At 36.9% G+C, this 20,975-nt stretch overlaps 1 protein-coding gene across 1 annotated transcript; it reads right to left on the bottom strand.

Annotated features, from left to right (window-relative positions):
* Positions 1-755: 755 nt before the first annotated feature.
* Positions 756-20,311, bottom strand: nagpa (N-acetylglucosamine-1-phosphodiester alpha-N-acetylglucosaminidase). Its single transcript, XM_014469796.2, has 12 exons — positions 20,152-20,311; positions 17,827-18,032; positions 17,478-17,745; positions 14,949-15,088; positions 12,128-12,236; positions 9,475-9,603; positions 9,193-9,398; positions 9,037-9,084; positions 6,272-6,400; positions 4,940-5,071; positions 3,879-3,960; positions 756-2,999 (listed from the first exon to the last, which is right to left on the bottom strand). The coding sequence occupies exons 1-12, from the start codon at positions 20,232-20,234 to the stop codon at positions 2,747-2,749; spliced, it is 1,785 nt and encodes a 594-aa protein (XP_014325282.1). The 5' UTR covers positions 20,235-20,311; the 3' UTR covers positions 756-2,746.
* Between the last annotated feature and the right edge of the window lie 664 nt (positions 20,312-20,975).

The raw sequence follows: 20,975 nt of genomic DNA, 5'->3' as shown, positions 1-20,975 counted from the left end.
TTGTTTTCATCATGTCAGCTGATGTATAAGCAGATATAATGCAAAAAACAAGGTAATATAAGCTGAAATAGGGAAATCTACAAAACAGAAGTTGTAATCTGAAAATAATGCCTTGTTTTTAATAAATAAACAGAAATGTGATGAAGAAAAGGTGGAACGTGACAACATTCTTCAGCTCCTCCTGCATAGTTGAGCTGCAGGACGACCGGTTCAGACAGATTAATACTTTATGGTGGATGTTTGCATGCAGGAAGTGGGGCAGACAGCAGGGGAGTATACCTGCAGTTCTGGTTCTTTCATGCATGGATTTCTAAGCTTTAAACTTTGTCAGGGGAAAGAGACTGAAACCCAACTGTTACATTTTTTTTTATTTTAAAGATCTGTGACCAAAAATCAGTTAAATTGGAACATAAAAATTAGGACAGGTTAACTTTAAAGATCTTTACATTCATTTTCTTTGCCAAATTAGGTCAAATGTCATAAAATGTTTTGTTTTTAGTATAAAAATAAACAAATCCAACTTTTACATAGATATCTAGTGTTGCGTGTGCAGTCCATAGTCAAGGTCAGAGGTTAAATAAATGCTCCAGAGCAATGGCACTTGGCAGAAATAGCTCTAAAGCTCCAGTCGCTTGCGGGTGAAAGTTCAGCGTACAATTAAATGTTTGCAGAGTGGAGAATCACCATGGTAACATGATGGTGTTGGAGGGTGTAAGATTGCTCCAGATGAAGCAGTCTGGAAGACGACAACACAATGACCTCAGACATGTTTTATTAAATATTAAAATTAATGGGGGGTTTCTGGTGACACCATGACCTCAACCTGACCCAGTACATTCTTAACTCATGTTGCTCAGCAGCCTACAGATTATTTAACATATAACAAATAACAGAGACATAACCTGAAGATTAATACGTATGAATCATTTCAGTGCATTTTCCTCGCTTTGGTTCAGGGTAAAATAATTTAACAGGCAGAAATTAAAAAATGCAAAATTACTGGTTCAAAATTAGATGATAAAGAATTATTATCCTTGTTTCCTTCCTTAATACTTTATTATTTTCACATTTATTATGTTTTTTTGCAGCTTTTTTTATGACATTGGGACATTTTTTTAATAGTTCCTTTACAAATAAATTAGATTTAAAATTTTATCTGATGTTTAACGCATGAAACCAGTGCAGGTAACATCATCTTCCTAAGAGCCAGAACTTACGCTTTTGTTTCATTCAGGGCAGAAACGTAATAAAAAAATGTTTGTTAATTTTCAGATTATCTCTCCTGGAAGCAAACATGATTGTTGAAATTGATTTCCTTGCATCAATGGGAAATCTGTAAAAATCATCTTAGATTTGCTATACTTTGCTTCTTACTACCAGCAAAGAAATGAACCCAGAAATCTCGCCTACCAACACTCAACATGTCAAGTAACTTTCATATTATATTAACTTTTGAAAACACTAGGACACTTTGGTTTTATACAAGGAGCAGTCCAGTCCAGTTTCACTGCGGTTGCATCATTTAGTAGTATGAACGACCACGCAAAAAAAAGAAGAAAAAATCGTATTGCACCGAACAAATCTGAATTGAGGATCAAGATCTGCTGTTTGAACATTGCCTACGTTGTAGGATAGTATCTGTGGTAGACCTCTGCTTTAGAGTTTCAAATTAGGTGTGAGCAACATGGTGACAATAGATTGTCCTTGGTAAACTTTCACAATCTGATGTTATCAAAGTATCTATTCCTTATTTTGCTCTTTGGCTTCATAAACTAGCTTCCATCTAGCAAGAACAGACTTCACCTGAGAGTTCAAACTGAGCAAATATTTGAGAGGAAAACCGAATACTTTACTTATTTGCTGAACATAATAATAACTTATGGCTGTACTTTGAACATGGTTTGCTTCGTACATTATTGTCTTTTAGATAAAAGTTTATCTGATCAAACAGGAAAAAGTTCCAACTTATAAAACATTTTTGTGCATTGTAATCTTAAATATATAGTAATTTCCAATCTATACAAAGGGCCCAAAGTTTGGAAAAAAACTTTTTTTTGTTTCCTGGAAGTATAAAATATTGAAAATTTAAACATTTTAAGTTCATTCATATGTTACTTTAGGAACATATAAATAATCTGCAATTACTGTAAAAAACTGCCGGTATAAAGAAAAAAAACAAAGTAAAAAACATGGCAGGTATTTTAAGAAAGCTTGTAAAACACTTTTAAGACCTTGAAGTAATTTTTAAGGCATGTAAACATCTGACTGCCAGTAAAAATACAGGTATTAACAGAGTATCTATTTTACTATTAGTACATCCTGTTCTAGGTTAGACTCTAGTAAGGAAGTAATTTACTGCTTGTGTGATGAAAGCTGAGGAAGAGGACGAGACGTTAGCATCCGTCTGTACAGGTTAGACCTCATGCTTTCAGTTTTAAAGAGAGTTAACGTTATCCTACCTGGAGCTGAAAGATTACAGACAAAACAAAAACCAAGCTTTTGTCACTTTCTATTCTTTTTCAGGTTGAAACAACTCAACTTGAAACAAAAATCCTGAGCAAACGTCTGAAAAGCTGCCAAAAGACTTTGGGAAAATCTGATGATATGTTCAATGTGAGGAATGTTGTAAAACTTTTGGGCTTTGTCGTGTTTCACATCAGCATTCCCGTATTAGTGGCAGAACGTGAAGTGAGTGTTTTTGTGCAATAACAGTGCTCTCACTGCTCATCCTCGATCTTCCAGGCAGCTACGACCTCCCTGAGTGTGACGGAGACCAGATTTCATCCTGGGAATCAGAGTCCTCCACTCCCAAGCTGCCCTTCCTAGTTTTTACGGAGCATGAAGGGGCTCCGTTGATGTCCCGTAGTGGGACGTAGGAGTAGTCCTGGCGCTCAGGGAAGCGCGATGTCACTGATCTGCGGCACACCTGGTGACATGAGACGATCAGGCTGGCCAACAGGAGACAAGTGAGGACCAGAGTGGTGATCAGCCATGATCGCCTGGGAAAAAAGCAGGAATTACATCAATTTCATGACACTACACTCAATAAATTAACTTACCCTGAAAAAGAGAAAGGATGTTTTTAAAAATCCAGGCACTGAAATGTTGAAAAAGCACCAAAAAAAAAAAAAAAAAACTTATTTTGTACTGAAATCATTTCTGAATAGGTTTTCACCAGATTGCGTTTGGGTCACATGACACAAATGGACAGGAAGCTGCAGCAGCCAGCACAGTCTCATTCACTGTAAACTATCTAAAAACACTTTGGTCAATTGTTTATTGAATTCCACGATTTGGTCTGTTTTCCACAGGATGTAAATAATTTCACAATTTAAATCCAGACTTTTATTAGGTCATTTTCTAATTTGTTTTTATTTTGAGCCTATTTTTACACTGTTGTCCTTCTGCATTATTCCCCTGTTTTCAGATGAAAAAGCACCAAAACAGTCCAAACATCAAGCCACTTCCAGTGTGTTAGACTTTCAGTGTGATTTTCTTTTCTCATTTATCAAAACATCTTGATCTTCTTCTTTTTACCGGATTTATGACTAGAGTAGACAGCAGAATGAAGACTTTAAAACTGTCCCCTAAATTTTCTCTGATGTTTTTATTTCCAAAGAAATGCTTCAGTTTAAAATTAACTTACAATTTTCTAGTGACACTGGAAAAAAACTATTATCTTTTATAACCACTGAGACTTGTTTGAACACATTTATTTACTTTTATTTCTTATTGGTAACTTTACAAAAGTTCAATGTTATGTTTAAGTGGAAACACTAAAGTTCTTTTTTGTTTGAGAGGACATTATGTTACTATTATGTTCACTGAAAAATGACAGCAGAGAAGAAAGGTCAGAGGTTTGACCTTTAAAACCTTACTCTGTTAGATAAGGCTGCTCTCTGTGAGATTCTTCTTCTTGTCTCCAGGATGTAAGCATCTGCTTGGCCAGGCAGTGTCCAGCTGTAGAGAAAAATAAAAGCTAATAAAAAGAAAGTAACTAATAGAAATGGTCTTTTGTGGAGCACTGACTGCGGCATCTTTAGGGAAGTTTGTTTGAACCAAGAGTGGTGGGACTGTGATGTGATGTACTTTACTGACGCAGACGTCTTTCATAATTATAATTTTCAGTCATTATTTACGTCTGGATTTACTGTGTCTGGCTTCTCCTGGTGCAGAATTATGACACGTTTCATGTCACTGACGTAAAAGCTGGATAAAATGTGACATGACATCTTCAGGCTGCAGTTGCTTTGAAAACAAACAGATACGTATCAGATTTAGTCCAACATATAGACGTGGCACAAATTGGATTTTTACTGGGGATTAAATTTTAGAAATTGGGCCTGTCAAACTGCTATGAAAAAGTCAATTATGTGTGAATGTAGCCAAAGGGAGAGCCAGCAAATCCTGCGGGCTTCAAACTCTTTTAAATCTGTTTAAACATATTTGGATCTTGAATTAATCAAAAACTGTATTTTTTCCTTCCAACTTCAGAGCATTTTGTCTTTCCATTCTGTTTTTTTCCAGGATAATGTCCACTCCTGTGATGTTCTTTGTCTCCTATTTAACAGTCATGCTATCTCTGTAGTAAGAGATGTGACCCCATGATGCCACTGACCTATATAACAACAGACAGAACATGACTCAGGTAGCAGTTTCTGTTTCATTCAGGGGAGTATGCTTCTGTCTTCTTGTTTAAAAATGAAATGTTAACTTCGGTTTTAAATAACATGCATATCCAAATAAACTACATAAAAGTCTGGATGCATTTTTAAAAAATCAGTTTAGCTGATTTTTGCTTATTTCTACTCTGTTATTCATCCTGATTTTTCTAAACAGGTAAATTTGCACTCCAGCAGCAGATGATGAAGTACAGACGGTGGTGTTTACATGCAGAAAACCACAAAGTCCCACGCACAAAATAAAGTTGGGTACGTACCTCTGTGTAAGGTGTTAGTGGTGTCTACTGGTAATGTGGTGTTACAGCTTCCTGTCTGCGGGTCACATGGGCACAAGTCGTCACATTGACACTCCTGAGCGCAAGATGCACCGAAGAAACCCAAAGGACAAGCTGAAAGAAACAGACACAGATAGGTTTTTTTTATCTGAATGACACAAAAAGTTGTATAAAAATGGTAAAATCTCAGGCAGTTTTATGATAAAATATTGCATTTACATTTTTTCTACTCAAACGAATTGCTTGAATCATAATCTACTTCATTTGCCAAGTTTGTGACAAGAACAAGGAATCTGCCTTTGCTTCATTTTGCTCTCAATGAAGATATTTTAAATAGGAATATATAGTATAATAAAAAATGCTGCTCTAACATCAATATAACCAAATTATAGGAAGCTTAAACGTTACCTAATTACTTTCTGCCACTTTACAGACACAATATGGACAGATGAATAAATTAAATAAAAATATTTTTGAAATATGGGGAATTTTGCTAGAAAGTATCCTTTAACAAGCAAATATTGCAGCAGCAATATTTGCTTTACATTTAGTGGTGACAAATGCATTGCCATTGTGTCAAAAAACTGTGAGTGAAAACAAGACCATTAAAGTCTTGATGGAGCACAAAAGACTTGAGTTGTTCGCCCAGACAGGCTGAAAGTCGGGTTAAAACTCGAGTCTGGTTGTTGTATTTTTAGACCTATAACTAAACCATGTTTGCAAAATGACAAAATAATGTTTACAGACAATGCATTTCAAAATAATAGCAGCCAAATATTTTCAGCAGCCTTCTCCGTGGTCCATGATGTAAAACAACATGTTTCCTTGACATACAGCGGTGGATAGCTGCTGTTATCTGTATCTGTGTGATCCCTTTTTCTCAGAACCAGAATGAACATTTTTTTAGCTATTTAAACTACAGCAGCTTTCTCTTTTGGAATGGGAACACAGATCAGCCTTAAGTCCAGAGGGTATTAAAAAAAGAAAAAAGGAAAAGCACCAGAAGTTCATGAATCTGTCATGGAGGCAGTGCTTATCCTTCTCTGGACAATTTGTGGTGATTCCCACTATAGAGAGGAAAAAGCTTTAACAATTTGGCCATTAAATTTTTTATGCATGTCATTTTTTATCCGCTTACTAAAAAAAGATCCTTGAATGACAGAAGGTTGAATCTCTGTAATATTATTAACAGGTAAAAAAGCCAAAATCCATTTGGCTTTTTGTGTAGTGGTTGGTCAGTCAACCACTACTGCCTGGATAAAGTATTTAGTGTGAGTTTATCTTAGCTACATATGAAATGAAACATAGCTATACCTTGTTCACAAGTGTCACCATGGAAACCAGGAGGGCAGACACAGCGACCGTTGACAGGATCACAGGAGCCGTTGTTAAAACAAGAGCAGGTTTTGGTGCAGCCGTCGCCGTAGAAACCTGGGAGGCACGCTTCAAAAAAAAAAAAAAAGAAAGACAGAAGCTAAACGCATGTAAAGAAAAAGAGTTTTACTTTATTTTTTTAGCATTTCTACTTATCCTGACACTTTCTAAATACATTTATTTCCCAGAATGCAGAGCCAGATATTCACATCATGTAGTTGCAGAATGGATAATGGTAAACATAACGTTAAAGGACAAGCCAACAAAACAAAACTGCTGAAAGACCCTTTATTTTTCTTTTAGACTATTTATGTTTGTGAACATCTGACATCAATTCTGGAAATGTGTTTCATTGTATGGCAGATGCAATCCTTCATACATTAAGAAAAACAGAATTAGAAGAAATATCGTAGAAATATCCTTTATTGTCCCACAATGGGGAAAGTTCTGTGCAACAGCAGCAAAGTGACAGGTAATAAAATCAAGTTGGCTCACACACAGACAGAATATAAAAATACCTAGAAATAGAATAAAAATACTGTACAATATGGGCAAAATTTCTTACATAACTAGTATAACGTGCAACGCCAAACAAGAACTCAGAGATAAAACTAATAAGTAAAATAAACCATGAAAGATTGCTTTCACACTTTACAAATGCAAATTAACTTCTCACATAAATTCTCCACTTTACTGCCCTCACAAAATTTTATTGTACCAAGTCAGTATTGTATAACTACAACAATCCCAAAGTGTGACATTATTGTTGTGATAGGCAAATAAAATCTTAACTTAATGTGCTGAATTAGTCTGCAAGTTCTAAGTTAGGTTAGCAGAAAAACTGAAATCGTCTGATTTCACTGTAGGACAGTTTCACAGTTTGACTTGTTTAAACTCTCATTTTAATTCCTGGCTACGAACAATACAATAAAAAAACAATCTGATAAATGGCTGCTGAGCTGGAAACTTATCTTTCAAGACAACATATAAAAGTTGCTGCAAACAAGTCAGGAGGAGTTCATGTACATCTTTCAGAAATGATGTGGGTAAAGGGCGTGTTGTCACTGAGGTACAAGCTTGATTAAAGGTTATTATTATTTAAGATTATCTTATTTATGAGACACTAACTTATATCTCATAATTATCTGCAAACTTGTGTCTATTGAAAATGTCTGCATTGACTGTTCTCTGAAAGTTTTGCTTCTACAATAAATTTCAAGTTTAGGGTAGTTGAGACTGACATGCTTGTACAGTAGGGTTTACGGTTCCATCCTAAAATATTATTATTCCTTGAACTTTTTTCACTTTTTGTCAATTGTATTTTATTTCTATCTCAAGAACAGAGTCATTCATAAGTCCAGAGTAACCTGTTTTCAAACATTTTGAGAAGTGTGGTATAAGTTTAGTTAAAGCTCAGTCAGAATGGACGGAAAGTGTCTGAGGGATGTTATTTTCAAGTTCTGTCACAAATTTCCAACTGGATTTAGGTTTGGACTTTGACTAGGCCATTCTAAGCCAAGAATCTGGCTTGTTGTAAACCATCCCCTGTAGCTCTGGCTGCATGTTTAGCATTGCTGTCCTGCTGGAAGGTGAACCACCACACCAGTGTCAAGTTTTTTAAAGTCGATCAGGTTTTTCTCCAGGAATCTCCTGCAGTAGAGTGCATTCACATCAGCCCTCTTTCGTCCACTTGAATCGAACTCTAGTTCATTTAATTAGAAAGTTTGCTTTGTTTGGGGAACTGTGAATGTGGACAAAAAAGTGAACTCCGGTCTGCCTACAAACTTGGTTCGATTGAGGTGAATTTTGGTGAGGATTGAATGCATATGTGAACGCCAAGCAAACCAGAGACTGCTCAAAAGCAGGAAGCAGACTACAGTGCAGGGCATTCTGGGTAAATACAACCAAAACAAATTAGAGAGTCTAGTACCAGCAGGAGAGATGGCTTATGGTCTTTTGCCAAAGACATAGGGAAATCCTACAATCATTAAAATCTGACGCCACTCCATTTGTATTTACATTTTGTGAACAGGAAAGTTGTGCTCATGTCTTATTCTAAGGGTTTCACGTCGTGTCCTTCAGTGGTTCGAGGAGGTAAACAGGTTTTTCAATTAGTGTGGCATGTTGGACATAGAGCAGTGTGAGAGCAAACCGGAGCAGCTAAAAATGTAAAATGTTGCAATTCTGGTTGTCAAGTGTGAAAACACTTTCCCTCAACTCTAACCAGCTTTCCTTGCCCCTACTGAAGAAAATCCATCCCGCAGCATGATGCTAACAACACCAATATTTCACTGTTAGTTTTCCACCACGCAGCATTTTGTATGTAGGTCAAAAGGTTTAGAGGTTAGAGTAACTCAATGTTCTCTAACCAACCTATTACTCCTTAACTGGACAGTTGCATTTATATTGAGGAAAAACTACTAATTAGGCAACTTTTGGTTTCACCATATTTTATTTAAGCATATTTGGTTAAATGAGACTGCGTGAAAAAGTACATCAGATTTTTATTTGTAAAAATCGCCTGATTGTTATGTTTCACATATATTGCATTTCACAATAATGGCCCACATTGTGTTTGTGTTTCACATTAAATCCCAGTGAAATACACTGATGTTTGTGGCTTAATGTGAAAAAAATGTTTTTCAAAGAGTGTGAATTATTTTACAAGCAGAGTGGATATGTGCTAGTAAATGATCTGTGTTTACCTTCACTGCAGTTTGTCCCTCTCCATCCAGCATCACAGATACAACCACCTGCAACACACAGACAAAGAGGTCAGGAGAAACAGCAGAAAAATAAAATGTTCCATAAACAGGAAGAAGAAACTTTAGCAGCAGCAATAAAGGTAGAAGTCCACTCACTGGCTGTGCAGAAACCGTGGCATCCGCAGGTGGGGGGCTGACACACCAGGGTGTCACAGGCTGCACCCTGCCAGCCCTCCTCACACTGGCAGCGTCCGTCAACACATTCACCGTGTTCGCTGCAGTTTGTCGGCTGGCATAGACGCTGATGAACACACAGAACAGTGGCAACTTCTCTGCTGCAGCGCCACCTGCTGTCGGAAGTGCTGGCAAGGATTAAAAATAAATAATCAGAAAAGGAAGAACTATCAAAAATATTCATGTGGGGGATTAGTGGCTCACCAGTGATCAGAGGGGTAGCTGGCCAGAGAGCCATTAACCACGTAGGTAGAAGACCCGCCTCCATCCAAATTAATGGCATTGATTACTCCGTTTTTCTTCAGGAACTCTGCTACCTGCCAGAGATTCATCCTGTTTGGAGAGGAAATACACTTAAAATGCTGGAAACAAATAAAAGACAATAAACATTTTTTATTTTTAATTAGGGCAAAATGATCACAGGCAAGGTAAAAGATATAGTTTCTGCATTCTCCTGTAAGAATTAAATCTATTCAGTGACCTTTACTCTAAAGTAGAGCTGAAACGATTTCTTGAATGACTCGAGGACCTCGATTATTAAAATTCCTCGAGGAAAATATATCTGCCTCGAAGCTTCGTTAAATTATGTTTTATTATGTAGCGCACCGTGTTCTGGCCGTGTTATTTGTGGTGGGCAGCGCTCTTACGTCTGCCTATGAGATATTGTGAAGTGCTAGCAGCATGGTGTTGAATTGTGCAGCGTTTTGGGGAACAAACAAGGACTGCTGAATTTAGCGGTGCATTGGTTAGACTACGACAGTTTTTGTGGTGTCTGAATAGCGTCGTCGCGGATCTGGAACGAATGGTAGAAAAGAGAGAGAGCCAGAGACAGAAAGAGAGAAAGAGAGAGACAGAAAGTGAGAGAGGGAGAGAGAAAAAATGGTGTTGAATTGCGCGACGTTTAGGATAATTATCCGATTCCTCAGATAACTGTAAAAGCATTCTATAGAGTACTCGATTACTAAAATATTCTTTTACAACAGCCCTACCCTAAAGCTGACTTTGCTGCACCCAAATCTGTTTTTAATGCATTTATTAAACTTGGCTAAATACAGCAAGTGTTTTCAAAGAAAGAGTGACCTAAATGCTGATTTCATTGCTCAGAAATGACTTCATTTTGTTCTATTTTTTCAAATTTATACCTAGAAAATTTTACAATTTTTATTTAATGAGGCAAACTTGCAAGACCCTTTTTAATTTGTACTTATAATATTTACATATCCCTTTCCAACAAAACATTTGTCTGTGTGGTTAATAAAAATATTGCATGCTTAGCCTATATTTTAGATGGTAAAAAAAAAACTTTTTTTGGCCTTCAGACATTTTGATTCGATCATTTTTGACCTTCTTGACCAAAAGTTTGTATACAACTTCTTTAAAGTAAAAGTTTATCATTTATCTCCACGTTAACTCAGATTTTCTGTTGTGAAAATGTGATCAAACTCTTCTGTTTATTTTTTGTATGGTTAAGGGAACCACGCTGTACGATTTGGTATTATTTTAAGTCATATTGTATTCTGGTGAGATGACAGAACTCAGCGGTGAGAAAACTGTTTGCTTCAGCTGTTTTATCGGTTCTTACTTGGTACTCACTGATTTATAGAGACAGGAAATGCACTAGAATTTATTTTTAAATCTTCACTTAATTTAATTTTAAAACATTAGTGCAAACTTGCAATAATAAAGCAGCTTATACTTTGAAGTAATATTGTTTAAAAATAAAGTAAATGAACCACCTGCATGTACACTCTGTAGGTGCACATGACTTGTCTTTGCTTCTTCATACCACCTACATAAAAAATATCAACTTAGGTGAACAATAACAATCAACACATATTTTTATTGCCGGTAGAAATCAGAAGGTCAGTCTGTTTGGTCCGACCTGACTTTAACACGTTTTATTGATCAGCTGGGGGCTGATATTGACAAGAAAAACACAGAAGTCAGAGGTTTAGACATGTCAGAGTGTTGTGCTATTCTTAGCTAAATCATTAACAGCAGAATATTAATCTGCAGATTGTCCGCAGGGACGTGGGGTTTCACAAGGTGAAGGGAAGTTAAATCCATATAACTGATTGGTGGAATTACCAGAAAAAAGGGTTGAAGACAAACAGGCTTTGCTGAGTTAGTTCATCTCATTAATGAAGTCTCTAAATATTTTTTTTAAAGTCTCCTGGTTCTGTTGATGTGACTGAGATTCACCATCATTAATGAATAATCTCATTATTTATTGTTGCATTTAACTACCATCTACACCATATGTATTATCCTTCTCCTATTTTGATTGCGACTCTCACATATAATGACTTCATGTTGGAGATATTCAGCTTCCTAGTAAAACACCTCATTAAACTAACAGCCTGTTTTATTATAATGACTCCAAGTGTTTTTGTTTGTTTTGACTCAGGACAAAGTCGACTTTTACCACATAGCAACAAGCCTTGCCACTGCAAACAAACAGGTTCACATGGAATAGCCAGGACTTCAAGTAATTATCTCAATATTTGGCTTTTCAGCCGAGTCTACTGCAATCTTTATGCCTTTTTTCAAAAACCATAAGAAATAAAATTTAATTGTGTTTCTTTCTTGCTATAAAGAAAAAATGTTTTTAATAGTGTGCATTTATATAATCCGACTAAGTCGATTTTTCAAGGTAGGTTTTGCAGATTAGTTTGTAGGAGAGAGGGCAAGTATGGCCATTTGTGAAGGACGCTGAATATTCCACACTTATTGTGTGGAATATTACAAACACCATATTCCATTTAATCAATATTTCAACTACTGTTTAGGTATAACTATATGTTCAGAGGAGAACATCAATCAATCGTAAACAGCTTTCAGCTAATTTTTTTCTTACCCTCTTCGGTTTGTTTGACCATCAATTTGAAAGAGGATCAGTCTTCCCTCTTTGTCGTGGCCCACTGCGGTTCTGGCCGACACCACATCCACAAAATACTTCAATGACCCTGACATAAAGAAGAAAAACATTCACTGATTTTATTAAAATGCCTTCTTCGCAAAACAAACCAAATGAAAAAGCAAATGTTTTTCCTGCACTCTTCGTGTTTAAAATAAAGGCAGAGAAAACATGGACAATTCATCACAGTGATATTCAATAAACTTGAATATGTTCTGAAGAGGCTCACGTGTCAGACTAAAAGTACTTTTTGTATTACACCTACAGTTTCCATTATGAAAACTGCAACACAATTCTCAGTTTCTCCAAGAGTTCACAATTGTTTTTTTGAATTTTACAATTAAAGAAAAAAAAAAATCACAAAAGATTTTACATCAGAAATACTTGCAAATAATTTTGAGATTTTTACCCTCATTAAATCCCTTCCAAAAGCTACAAAGATGAGAAAAAAATAACTTTCAGGCAGCTTTGGACACAAACATTTCTCTTCTTTAAAATAAATAGCTCAATATTTATAATTTGCCACATTGATAACTCACTTGACCTCAAGTTAGGAATGAGGAAGTAGTATAGTAGAAGGATTAATGCCACCTGCAGGTGGGAATTAGCTTAAACACAATGTGTTTGACCATTTTTGTGAAGATCTTGCAGTAAACACATAATTATGCATTAGGATCAGTTGATTCTGCATTAATTTCCATGATCTCGGAATCGTGAAAAAGACGGGTGGGACTAAATTGGTAAGAAACTCACGGTCCCAGTTTCTGGAGGTGGGACAGTTGCTGTATGTTTCTGTATGTTCCAGGTATAAGAGAGGTTGATGTGCCCCTGTAGGTCTCTATGTCAACAATAGCGAGGAAAAAACTACTCTGTAAAAATAAAACTTCTCCAACCAGCAGTGTGGCTGCAACTCAACTCATTCTGCAACTTCATCTTGCAGTGCAACATGATTATAAAGTGCAGAGGGTCTGTTTGGTCTGTGCAGGAAGTGAACTTTTTAAACATAAAGATTTAACTAAAACATCTGCATTCAATGTCTTTACTTAAGATGGATGTATTATTTGCCATCTATCACATGATAATGCTAAGATTCCACTGATGAAATCACAGAGAGATCAGTTTCATGCCTTAATCAGCTCCTAAACTTGCCTGCTGTTTAGAAAGCTGATGGCTGGAACACAGGCCCTCCTGCCACTGCTAACCAAACATGACAGTGTTGTGTTTTTGTGGCGCCAAAGTGTTTATTTCAGGTCACAGATGAGTTTGTGTGTTATGCAAACATTGGGAGGCGGAGAAACTGAGATACTGCTGTGTTTATTTACTGCAGGACTGGAGCTCGTCCAGTTGCTTAGGGTGAGCTGAGGTCAGGGAGTCTGATTCTCCAAAACGTGACTAGTGTGATCAGGGGTGGAAATTAAAATTTTTCTCCACCAGCCACAGCAGCAGGTAGAGAAATTTTTTTACCGGCCACTCAGACATTTCACCAGCCACTGATTTTTTCTTTTGATTACAAACCCCGCTTGTACAAGCAAATTATATAAAATATACGATTTACTGACAATAAGTTTACCATACATATGTACATATACAGACTAATTTAAAACATAACAAAGCATGGACACCTTAACAGAGGTGTAAAGCAATAAGTTCGCTTGAAGTAATTACTAACAGCAAACCTTAACTACACAACCCTAAAATTCTTGCAATCATTACCTATGTTGAACGTTTCCACATTTAGGCTACAACTAAGTTAAGATGTGTCTAGTGATTTTTTAAAGGTTTCAATAGCTGTTTTCTAACTATTCTATTTATTTTCCCTTACTTATTACAATTTCTATTGAAAATAACGTTTCTTATTTTTACTAAAAACATCTCAGAACGTGTTCATTATTAATTCCATGGCTGTCATTATTTCTGTTATCCCAGTGTTTTTCAGTCTGCCTGCTAGCTTAGCGTTAGCTTTCCCCACTTACTAACACTTGCCCTCCTGCCTCTTAATGAACATGTTCACTCCTAACTGGGCAGCAGCAGCTAATCTGAACTCTTCCTCAATCTGCTCCTCATCACGTTTCTCTCATCGTCCTCCTCCAACGATAATAAATCCCCTGAATTGCTAATTCTCCTCCTTTTCTGCTCCTCAATCTGCTCCAGCGGTCAAAAATTGTGTGGTAAACTTATCGGTTAGTTTGACAATTTTTTCTGAATGGGCTTATATGCTTTTTAGCTTTTGTTATTGTAGTTTTTGTAACTCGCCCGGTCTCGTAACCGCTCACTTTGCTCAGACTCCGGTTAGCTGAAATAACCCTATTTATAAACTTAGAGGGGAGGGGCGGACTGATTTCATTGGATAACCCCAATGTCCGTCAATAAAATCAACCAATGGGCTGTCGCAGTCGATAAAAATTATATTTCATGTACTTTTGTTGTTAAATTATAACAGCCTAGGGCAGCCCCACATAGAGTATGTAATTTTTTTTATGTTCAAATTGTCAATCCGCCACAGTGGTGGGTGCGTTGATCCAATTTACACGCCACTTCATACTTTTACCTGCATTTGGCCAGTGGCGGGTGCTAATTTCCACCCGAGTGTGACCAAGAATCGCATTCCTGAATTTAGATAGAGAAAATCTGGATGGTTTTCAGTAAAGCCTTTATTCCACGAGTTAAGCTTCAATTAGGTTTGGGTTAAACTGTGTCAAATCTTAAGAGTTGATGTCTGAACCAAAATCAATGAGCGGTTTATTGAAGATCCAGAGCGTACCTGTCTCCTGGGTCTCACTGCACTCCGCCTGCAGACTCTCATTGATGTATATCGTGCCGTTCCTCAGCAGCCAAATGACTCCACTGACCAACTGAACAAAGGGGTTGGACTCATCTAAAACATCTTCCTGTGACAGATACCTGCACATCACAAGACAAGATATACTGTATATATATATTCACAGTTTAGCATCCTCCAGAACAGTAAACCCCAACATTAGTGCCATTTTCACTCAGTTTAAATGGTTAAATGTTTCTAACAGATTTACCTAAAAAGGCCAATTTAAGTAAATGTCAGTTAATATCCCATTTGCAGAGTAAACACAATGCAAATGGTCCAGATTTGAAGATTAAGCTGTATTTTATATTCTTAATTAAATAACATTTCAGTTTGGGTTCTTAAAGCACATAAGCCCAAGTCCTCACTTGTATATTTGTTTAACACAAGTAAACGTTGAATCATGTAGATATTCCTGGAATTGGTGACCTCGGTTATCAAACAAAAAAGTTAAATAAACCTCTCGATGGTTTACAGATGACCTCTGAGAGCATGACAGCGTTTTTGCTTCAGAGTTATGCATTTTTGCTCCATCCTACTGTAGTAGCCACCAGATTTTATGCTGAAATCTGCTGTAGCCATACGGAAAAACGAGTGTGATTTTTTGGAAAGTGTCAAGCCATGTTGAAGTTAGCAAAATAAACAACAGGTGCCACGCTGAGTCATCAGACATGAACTTGTCACCGGTGAAACTGTGGGCTACATGAACACGCTAACAGAAAACCACTCAGCAGAAGTTGTGATGTACTTTACATAACCAAATGAGGCCATCAGCAGAGACAAGCATGATGAGAGATCATCCTGTACATGGGAAGTCAGGTGGAGACAAACAGAGTGGTTCAGAGGAATCTACTGTTTATGGGCTTAAATATGAAGCAAAAAAATATATAATGCACATTTTCTTCCAGAAGGTTTGGGAACCTTGCTAGCAGCAGATTCCCATTTCAAAACCTCAAATAATACCTGAACTTTGACCCCAAATCACAGAAGATTTTATACAATATTGCCCTTCAGTTAGGCTCCATTAACAAAAAACGCACTTGAATAAAAACTAAACAACATAAAGCCAAAGTGGAAATAAATACTGCATTCAACCAAAAGAATGCAGATTATGAAGTCTGTATATTATGTTGCCCTTCAGTAATAATTAGATTTAAATAGAGAAGATGTTCACATCGACTACCTGATGCAATAGTTCACACTACAGGTTTTTTGCCCCTATTTTTCCCCTTACAATCTTAAAACGTTGGTCGTTCTAAGATTGTCGCTTAAAATTTCGTAACCGATCATCCTGTAGTGTGTGGTGTGTTATGGTAGATCATCCTTGCCGCTCTGATCCAAATCAGGGTTTTTCCCCTACTGTTAGCATTAACAGCTTGTTGAATGTGACAGGTAGATAATCAGAAAGCAGGATTCTCCTCCTGCTTTCTGAGGGGAAATTACAGAGAGGAATCCCAAACAGCTGACACTATGCAACCCAAAGTCCAGCAAAAGATTGGAGATGATATGTGGAAACAACATTAATGTTTATTCAACATGCAAAGAATATAGAAATGACAAGAGGAGGAGTTGGAGCGAAATTGCTACCGCAGTTCATAAACCCGGTAACTTTTCAGCTGTTCTTCGTTAACGTGACGTAAATAGGTTCTAATGATTTTCATTCAGTCAGGACTTTACGCTGACACTAGCCACATGCATTGCAGGTAGATTGTAGTAAAGCATTGATTAATGCCTGGTTTTAAAATTAGTTAACTTTACTTGTAGCGATTATTTTGTGCCCATTGTTGGACACCACACGGCAGGAACGAACCCGATGGAACCGTTATACCTAGGATCTCTGTCGGCTAACGTGTGGTCTGTCAGGTTTTGAAAATGGACCGACGATCGGCGGACAACTCTAAGATCGTGTCGTGTGCGCTGGGCTTTACACTAAGGATATGAGGAAGGGAGGATCAGTGGAGAGCACCGGAGTTGAGCCTGTTTTCATTCCGTGTCATCAACAGAAAGAGAAAAAGGCCGGAAGAAACGATAAAGCCGATAATTAAGATGAGGTCGATAGTTTTAATTTATTGTAGGATTAATTGATTTATTGTTTAACGCGACAGGCCTACTCTCAATTAAAGAATTATGAATCATTCAGTCAAAATGTTAATTTTAACAGAATTTGAAAGACAAGAACTAAAGGCTCAGACTAAAAGTTCAAACTGGAGAAAATAAATCTTTTAATTTCACTAACTGAATACGGGACAGCCATCAGACCCACAACAGTACGAAAAACAAAAGTGAATCATTTTGGTTAGTTAAAGCTTTAGTTTATGAACTATGTGTGCACAATGATAAAACCAGAGTTTTAATACTTTCAACTCGCCTTTATTAATAATAAATCAATCCTGAAATAAACCCCAAGATTTTATCTGTCTTGCTTCAGGCCAATGCCTTAAAAGCAAAAACAACGACTTCAAGTTTTCTTACCCAAACACCAGGGTGCCATCCCTCCTTATTCCAAACTGGGCGTTTTGCAGCCCGCCGCTGTCCTGCACCAGCCTGCCACTGCTCACCACGTTCCCCAGACACCCCCCTGACTGTGTGTTGAAGAAACCACCATTTTGGGCATAAAGGCACCCTGCAGCTTTAGCCGTGTCCTCCACAGACACCCTGTGCTTCATGTTGCAGCCACCCGGCCCTCCTGGTTCCAACACAGACACCGTCTTCAGGGGGTCGTGGACCACAGTCATGTGACCTGGACACAGAAATCCAGCAAAATAAGTTGCATAGTTTTAGTTTTTGATTTTTTTTTTTTAATTATGCCACTCTTAGTTACCAAGAACCCATCTGGTGCCTTTCTCCACATCCGTCACAAACACGTTAGCGTCTACAACCGGCTGCCTGCTTCGGCTGCGGGAGGGCCAGCTCTCATAGGTGGTGTTGCCATAAATGAGGGCCTGACAATCCCGGACGTGGCGGTGAGAGTGGGCGGGGCCGTGACCCTGTGTGTAAGGCTGGAGGAGGTCATCGTCCAGAGAGCGTCTGTAAAGTACATGGTTTATTTAGAAGAGAGCCAAAGAAACAAACGGCAACATATCTGCAAATCCCAGAGTTCAACAGGTGAAAATTGGATTTATTTCCCCATGTAAAATATATCAGACAAGGGGCTAACTCCTCCAGTTTTAAATAATAATAAAAAATGTTGAATCTACTTATGAATTCTATGTTTTCGGAGATGAATTTCCGGTGTAAAACGGTTGCTGCAGAAATCTGTTCGTCACATGAAGGAATGTGTTTTCACAAAGAACTATGTTTTTTTTCTCAGTATTATTTGACATTTATAGTTGGTGTTCAGGTATTAATCTTCCAATCTTTCAATAACACATAATTATCAAGTGATATTTTCAAATTTCCTGTGAACTTTAAACATTTTTAACTCAAAAACACGACAGGCCACTGGATGAACGACTGTCCTACCACCCAACCACCAGGTTAGCAAGTTTTCTGGGGGAAGCCTTGCAATAGTTGCATCTTTTTTGTTCCTGATGCAAGTCCCCCGAAATTATTGTTTTTTTCTTCAGTTGAAGACCACTTCTTTTTTACGTATTGCTTTCATTTATATTCCATATATTTATACGATCCCTTTGCTTCTAGCCTAAAATATTCATTCTGTCTCTGTTTTGGATTGATAACTATTTGAGGGGTTTTGTCTGTTAATAGGGTTTCTGAATTTTTAAAAGTTTAATTTTATACTTTTAAGATCTTATTAGGATCAATTTGTGATAAATTTGAGATCTGCAAGAACAAATTAAATGTTATTTTATTGGCATTATTTCTTTTTAATTACTTGATAACATTTAATTTAATCAAGAGCTTCAGCCTATTACATTATTTTCAACTAAAAATTATATTTTTGAACTATGGCATGTGGTTCTACTTCTTTGCTTCCTTTTTTTGCTAAATAATCACATTTCAAGTTCGTACAAGATAACAAAACAAAAAACCCCCATTTTATTCTAATTGAACTCTGACCAGATTCTGCACAGCATGATGCTGCTGCTGTTTCACAGTATGGATGTTGGGTTCAGGCTTTTTGTCTCATCTGACCAGAGCGCCGTGTTTCACATGCTAGCTGTGTTTCTCACATGGCTTTTGGCAAACCAAAAAGACCATTTTTGCAGCATGCACTACTGATAGTGTCAAAAGATTCTCAGATGTTTTGACAGGTTTGAAGTCGTGCTTTACACTTCCCATTTTCAGATGAGGCATTGAACTGTACACCTTAAGAGTTTGGAGTATTTTCTTTAATCTAGCCCTTAATGATATGCTATATTTTTGACATTCTTGTTTTTTGTTTTGTTTTGCTTGCTTTTCATAATGATGTTTATTAACTACTCCCCTTTAACAACAATTCAGCAGAAGATACATAACTGCTGAATTAATACATTAGGCATTAATTTACATACAGATGGACTTACCCGTATGGGCAATTCGTTGTATTGGATTTCTCACTACATTCCCCAGTTATGGTTCTGTAGCCCATTTTTCTCCTACTTCTCAATTATGTAACTAATTTGAATATCACATAAAATTAAATTAAAATAGAGTAAACAAATGTACTATTGATACCTTTTCTTAGCTTGTGTAAATTTATGATTTGAATCGTGTTAGATCTGGTCTAACAGCACCACCTTGTGGTTAAAACATGGAAAACATTTCGGCAGAAACTATCAGCTTCCTTAAAACGTGACGTCGAGCCTTGTGACTTGAAGTTGGGTCGTACAAGTATTACTTTTATGTAAATAAACCTTAGTAAAACCAAACATTGCGCTTGTCTTATACAGCTTTTAACAGGCTTTTTACATTTGTCACGTTAGACTAAATGCCTTGAGCTTAATGATTTACTGTGAATTCAACATTTCAAATAAGAGTTAAAAACGAGAAACTGTTATCAAACAACTGTTGAGCAAAGTTCCGGTTAGTTTTCCTTTTCATGTGTGTGCATGTGGTGATTAACATTCGGTGTTAATTTAGAAATATCTTTGCCAAAAACATTTAACGTAAGCATACGTCACTTCAATAAGGTCAAAGTAGACATAGTTCTGTCAACGGACGCTGCTAACGACAGCTAACAGGCTCTGAAACAGGCCAGCGGTCTTACCGGGTGTTTCTGGACTCGGACGCCCGGATGCAGAGCCACAACAGCAGCCACGAATAACAGCATTTCACCCGCTCTGTTGCCATATGGCGGAAAACTAGCCTGTCAAACTAGGGTCTCCTGTTGAAGTCCACATCATCGTGGTGGTAAAGTACAACGTAAAGACAAAAATAGTGGGGCACACTTCCGATAACTGTGCAAAAATAAAAGCCAGATTAAAGTGTTGGCAAATCACGTCTTCTTGTATAACTAAATCTCTAAACATGCAATTATGTATGCCGATTATTGCCCTATTTGAGTTTAACATTAAGAATATAAAATAACATCTCAACATATCTCAATAAAAGAGAGAGAATTAAAATGATATTAATCTAAAAATGTATTGTGGTTTTATTATCACCTAATTTCCGGCCATGTGTCAGCAAGCTTTATTCAAGTCTTTGGTTTCTATTCTTTAGTTGCAAAGTTGTGCATATATCACAAAAGTATGTAATTATATCCCCTATCCGTGATATTTTTTTTAACAGTACGACCAAAATTTAGCACATTTTCTGTAAGAATATTTCAAATTTCAAGTTAATTTCTGCCGGATAATCATCGGAACGTTTTAATGTAACACAGGAGAGGACCTGCTCCATTCACGTAAATTGGAAAGAATAGTTTCATCCTGTCGAGTTAGATTTAAAAAAAATACAGGAAAAGAGTATCTCTTGACGTTATATATTAATTTACTAAATCAATTCAGCTTCCCAAAAAATGTATCTTTGTTGATTATAAAATACATCGACACAAACACAAAATTAAATTAGAAGTTCGAACGTCATATT

This window comes from Xiphophorus maculatus, chromosome 3 (assembly GCF_002775205.1).
Source record: "Xiphophorus maculatus strain JP 163 A chromosome 3, X_maculatus-5.0-male, whole genome shotgun sequence".
In the NCBI taxonomy this organism is placed as follows: Eukaryota; Metazoa; Chordata; class Actinopteri; order Cyprinodontiformes; family Poeciliidae; genus Xiphophorus; species Xiphophorus maculatus.
Note: the sequence above shows the minus strand (reverse complement) of the source record. Positions and strands in the feature narration are given on the sequence as shown.